General features: G+C 53.9%; 1 protein-coding gene across 1 annotated transcript in view; it reads left to right on the plus strand.

The window, feature by feature from the left end:
* LOC101998195 (MORN repeat-containing protein 1) overlaps positions 1 to 6034 on the plus strand; it is a 23645-nt gene that overhangs the window by 10724 nt on the left and 6887 nt on the right. Inside the window, exon 7 of the mRNA XM_026790008.1 lies at positions 5704 to 5800. Within this exon, the coding sequence (XP_026645809.1) occupies positions 5704 to 5800 (97 nt within the window). The remainder of the gene's footprint in view (positions 1 to 5703; positions 5801 to 6034) is intronic.

Raw genomic sequence — 6034 nt, forward strand, 5'->3', positions numbered from 1 at the left:
CCCCCCCCCACACCTCTCTGAAGGGTTCACATAACCCCCCACACCTCTCTGAAGGGTTCACGGAAACTCCCTACATCTCTCCGAAGGAGCTGTTTGCTATATTTTGTAAACGGGAAATTGGGGCCCAGACTTTGCTTCCCAGTCCATATACCTGACCCTGCCCACCCTGGGATTTGGGAAAGGCCTTGTGCCACTGGGTCCCTCCAGAACCCACCCCATTGCTCAGGTATAATGGATAAGCTTCCACGGGCAGCCCAGAAAGTCCCCTTCACACCGCCACCTGCGCCGGAGTGAGAGGCGGCTACGAACTCCCGCCAGCCCTCTTTCCAGAGGACGTTCTGTCCCACAAGTACTCAGACCTCCAGCCTGGCTTCACTGCTGGTTATGACTACTTCCCTGATGGACACTGACCATCGGTGGCTGGGATCTGCGGGGCCCAGCCCCAGGCCTTTCCTTTCTGAAACCTGAAAATGTGTGGCCTTGGCCAAGAGACATGAATGCCTACTTTCACCACTAACAGCCTGCAGTATGTCCACCAGGGGGCAGCCCAGATCTGCTCAGCAGCGGCAGCCCAGCCTTGGGTCCTTGTTCCAAGTTTGGGTGGAAATGCTCTGGGCCTTAAGGCAAGCAGTAGAGAGGCCTAAATGCCTAAACAGTGAGCACAGGCCCTGAGACTGCCACACAGGCTAAAACTGTTAAAACTGCCGTGGCGTTTCCTCCCGGGCCCAGGACTTCGAACTCCACAAAACCCATCACAAAGGCTTCCTCCCTCAGCTTAATCCTCAGCATTGCCCCCCCCCCCATCCCCAGCACTCTGGGCTGGTCAGCAGGAGACCTGGACAGTGTTTGGAGGAAGGGATACATAGGCCTTTGGCTTTGACTCACAGGCTGCACCAACAAGCAATCACATGGGCTAAAGCAGCCACCATCAAGTCCTAGGAGTGATCAGAGGAGCCACATCTGGGCATACAGGCCCTAAATTCCACATTTTTCCAGTGGCCTTGGTAAGGCTAAAGAAAAGTACCTTCAAGGATCTTGTGGACACTGACCAGAAAAGGACACCCAAGGCCAAGAGGAAAGGTGGACATTCTATCCAGTGCCATCTGGAACTCAGAACTGATTGCCAGCCTGAGACAACTTCCCTGACCTGCACGTCTTAGGGGAAAAAAGGTTTCCCATGATGCCTAAGTGAGAGAAGGTGATTACCCAGTCCGTCAGCCTCGTTAGCCAGAGGCAGAGGGTTTCACGAGGCTCTCCGGCTGATGACCATCTCTGCACTGCGTTTTTCCTCACTAGGGGCCACCATCTGCACGGAGTGGAGGACAGAGATGTCAACCAGGAGAGGCCACGAGGCGGGAGGGCTCATGAGACTTGCTTCCCGCAGGCACACTGTTCTTTGTGTTGCCATTAGTCAGATGCAAACAGGAAGTATACAGGCTTGTCCATTTTTAAGTGTTTAGTTCAGTGGCACTAAATGCTTAAATTATTGTGTGGCCTTTGCCACTGTCTGTTCAAAACTCATCTATGTAATCAGATTCTGTCCCATTAAACCCAACTCCCCATTGCCCTGGAGCCCCGGCCCCCACCTTTCTTCTGTCTCAGTTAGTCTGACTCCTTTCCTGACCGGCATTTTTCACTGAGCATCATGGCCTCAGGCCCATTCTCTCTGAAGCATGTACAGGAGCCTCCTTTTGAAGGCCGAGGGGCCATATGTATGCATGTTCCATTTCCCTTGCTCATTCATCTCAACGGACCCTCGAACTGCCCCTTCTCTGAGCATTTGTGTGCGAGCCTGTGGGTGGGAGACCCAGCAGTGTGGTAATTGCATTTTTAAGTTTTTATGGAGCTGCCAGATTTTTCTGCAGTGGTTGTACTGTTTGAAGTTCCCAATAGAAACAAACAGAGGCTTCCATTTCTGCATTTCCTAGTGCCCGTCAGAGTTCCCTAGTCACTTACACCGTTAGCCAGTATTCCCACTTAGAGAACAGAAATCCAGACCTGAGCAGATGTTCTAGGAGAAAGGGCTTGGGTCTAGAGACGGCCAGGCAGCTGGCAAGGCAGTCATGGTAATGTGAGTCCGTCCATCCTCTCCCACAGCGTGGATGTGGATGTCACCTAAAGCTCTGGCTTCCTGAAAATCAGCATTTCCCATAGGGGTTTTCCCAGAGGGCAGCCTGCTGTTTGGCACACCTGTGCACATATGAAACAGGTGGTTAGCCTTATGGGTGTCTTCATCTGCTGCAGTTCCCAGCTTCCCCCTTTGCTGGCACGTCTGGAGAGTCTCAGGGGCCTGCATGTCACCATGAAGGCAGGGCCTGTGGCTACCTCCTGTATCACTTGCCTGCCTTCCTGGGGCCAAGAAGCTCCAGGCCAGGATGGAAAAACCATTGACCCAGGCCTGTCTCTACCACTGAAGGTCCCGGGAATGTGGGACAGTGGAACACTCATGTCCGGGGGTAGCTCCTCAGGAGTTAGCTGCTCCCCACAGTGGCCCCTCCTGGAACCATCACAGCCACAGTTAGGGCACTAGTGCCAGTCCATGCCCTACAAATATTCCCACTCCACATGCCGAAATCCTAGGAGGATGCAGTCCAGACCAGTCAAATCCAACATCCTGCAGGCCTCCTGTTACTGGACCTGCCATCTCTACAAGCTGGAAACCAAGCTCCACGACAGTCACAACCCCAGGAGGAGAGCCGAGCCAACCCTTCATAGGTGACATCACCCAAGGGGAGCAGAAGTCCCAAGGCTTAGCAGCAATCAGTAATAATTGTCTCCTCCATGCCATAACATTGTGGAGGCCAACTCACAAAAGGTCTGGAGCGTGTTCACCCAGGAAGGACCAAGATGTGCAAGAACAAAGAGGTGAACTTGTGCCCAGGTTGGTTGGACTTGCACCCAGATCCACATCTATGGTATGGACACCACAGAGCCACTTCTAGTAAAAGTGTAGGAAGAAAGCAGCGTGGGTTAACTGGAAAATGTTTCCCACACCGAGAGGGGCCGAGCGTTTGTTTCCTGCAGCTCACTGTCATAAATGTGGTCTGCAGCTGTGGCAGACCAGGGCAGGAGGAAGACTGAGCTCCATTCTCTGGGGTCACTGTGGCAGTCACAGAACAGACTGCTAGACTCTCATCCGCGTGTCCTTTCCCTGTTTGCTGTGTGCTTGCCTGATTTGGGGTGCAAACCTGAGCCCTAAATGACTTGTATAACTTGCTATGTCATTGTCTTCACCCTCTTCGGTCCTATCATATGTATCCATCCTTCCCTGCATGTCAGGAAGCAGCTGGGCAGAGAGGAGGAGAGCAGGTGTCTCTAATACCCTGGGGTTCTGTGGTGACAGTGTGGTGCCCGGCTCCACCTCCCAATGGCTGAGACCCGCAGACTGAGTATTGCCTCTCTGGACGCTCACAACTCTTGGCTCTCAAGTCCAGACCAGTACCTGCCCAGCTGCCTCCTTGGGCTGTTGTCACAGGGAGACCGTGGAAGGGTGTTGTTATCTGCAGGAAGCTGCCTGACACTCTCAGAGTTGTTTCAGTGTCTGTTCGTGGTTTGGATGCAAATGTCCAGTATAGAATCTATAATGTCAGTCAGGCAAGTCCATAGGTGCTGACCTGAAGCCGGGAACACCAAGCTCCAGCTCTTACCATGTGGGTTCTGATTCTAGCATGCAGCCCACTGGCCACCCACATCGGGGACAATGGCAACCGTTATGGGTGGTAAGCACTGTTAGCTGCGCTGGAGATGCCAGGGAGCGACTGGCTGAGAGACTCCCGTGGCAGACTAGTGCCGCCCACAGCTCCTCACCCACCACTGCCCGGCCCATCGGCCATGCCAGCAGGCACTTCCACATCATTGTGTTTATCTCTGTCGGTGCCCGGGCACTCCTTTCTGGCCACCCGCCCTGGCCTGCCCACGGCCCGGCCTCCTTTCCTTCTGAAGGTCCGCACTGGTGCTTTCCAGGAAGCCCAAGTGGGTCCAGTGGTGAAGAGAGAAGAGAAACTGCTGATCCTTATCCTAGAGCTCAGAGCCCAGGACATTAGCGAGTCCAGCCAGAGCCAAGTGGCCCCTCCTGCAGAATAACCAGCCATCTGTGTGCTGTTGTCACCCTTGAGAGACTCAGACCAGGAAGGACAAGGAGGGGATGGGAAAGCCGCTAGGCTGGCCTGCTTGATGGGACACCCGAATTCTCACGGTGAAGAAAGCCAGGCTAGGGGAAGGCCCTGTGCTGTGGGTCACCTGCCAGGCCTCCGAGCAGGGCTCCCGAGACTCCCTGAGCTCTCCAGAGCCGACCTGACACCTTCTTCCCCAACCCCGGTGCATCCACGTCTGCAGTGACGAGAAAGGACTGTCATGGTCAGTGCAGAGCGGACACTCTTCATAGCACAAGACCATGGATCAGTGTCACAATCAGTGTGGAGTGGACGCTCTTCATAGCACAAGACATGGATCAAGTGAAATGGCAGGGTGAGTGACATCTGCAGGGTCAGGACATTGTCAACTGCGCATCCACCATCAGCAGCCGCTCCAGGAATGCAGCTGGTTTATAACCTTGGGATCAGAGTTTGGGATTTCAGGATTGGAGGAATGGACCCTCGCTCAGGAGTAACTTGGCAACTCTCAGGATGAAGGCCCATCCACATCCCAGAGGGACTTGTACCTGGGTGAGCAACCAGGCCCCAACCACATGTTCCATAGCTGGCTCCCGACCTCTCCAGAACTGAAGGGGGCCCCTAGCGCGTTGTTTATGAATAAGGCCTAGAGGCATGAGGGTCTCAAGGTCGGCACCCGTGGGCACCTACTCTCAGCACCTAGCCTGAGGCCTGTCTTTGCACTCATCTCGGGAGATCCAGCTGCCCATCTTGTGGTGGCTGTCCTCTCCTCTCAGCTGCCCATGAAAAGCTTTCCTCACAGGTTCTCGGGACTCTGACCCTACTGAGGGCTTCAACCTTCTCACCACTTTCTAGGCCTGAGTGAACCCTACCACCCACTTTCCTGTTCTGTCTGCATTCTCAGACACTAGGCAGTGTCCCCTCCATCAGGAGCCCAGGCTGCAGGAGTCCGAGACAGAGTGGGGCAGCTGGTGCCCAATTAACCTCAGCAGAAGAACGTCTCAAACCAGGCCTTTTGTTGACTTCCCCAATACGAGTAATTCATAACCAAATAGAGCACCATTCTGATCTCAAATCTTTCTATGGCGTAATCCTCCTGCTGCTTCACACAATTGCTTGGGAACCCAGGTGTACTATAGAGGATGCGAACGGGGCACGGCGAGCGGCACCTTGCCCCCTCCGAGGTGTGTGTGCTCAAGTTGTGTGTTGTAATTGCCTTTTCATTTAGAAGCTCCGGGCATCAGAGCAGCCCACCTTGGTCCTGGCCCATTGTAGTCACGGGTTCAGGTTTCCTCGCGATCAACTAAGTGCCACGTCTTTGTATTGGGAGGCCTTTGTGCACCAAGTGCGCCTGTTCAGTGGTGTTTTGTTTGCATGGTGTACGCTGGGCCTTTGTTCCCCTCTTTCCTGGCGTCATTAAAATTCAAGGGGAAAACACTTAGCAAAGCAAATCGGATCCCTCCTAGCAAAATGCAGTGCTTCACCACCAAAGTAAAGGCTGCAGGAACCTCACAGCCTCGGATGTTCCTATAACAAAGGGTCCTGGGACTCCTTGGAGCCATCCTCTAAGGCCACCTTATCCTCTGCGCAGGGACAGTGGCACAGCGATGTCTTCAGTGGACTGGGCAGATTGTCGCACTGCTCGGGAGTCACTTACTGCGGGATGTTTATCAATGGCCACCCAGCAGGTAGGTGTTCCCAGCCTTCCTGTCATCTCCTGGTGGGGTCTGCTGGGGAGCATAAGATCCATGCCTGTAGGGAGCCGGACAGGATTGCCGTTGCAAGATGGCACCATATCCTGTCTTGTTGGTTATAAACAACTCCATTTTTTTTTTTTTTTTTGGCTTTTCGAGACAGGGTTTCTCTGTGGCTTTGGAGCCTATCCTGGAACTAGCTCTGTAGACCAGGCTGGTCTCGAACTC

The sequence above is a fragment of the Microtus ochrogaster genome, unplaced genomic scaffold (genome assembly GCF_000317375.1).
Source record: "Microtus ochrogaster isolate Prairie Vole_2 unplaced genomic scaffold, MicOch1.0 UNK38, whole genome shotgun sequence".
Lineage (NCBI taxonomy): Eukaryota > Metazoa > Chordata > Mammalia > Rodentia > Cricetidae > Microtus > Microtus ochrogaster.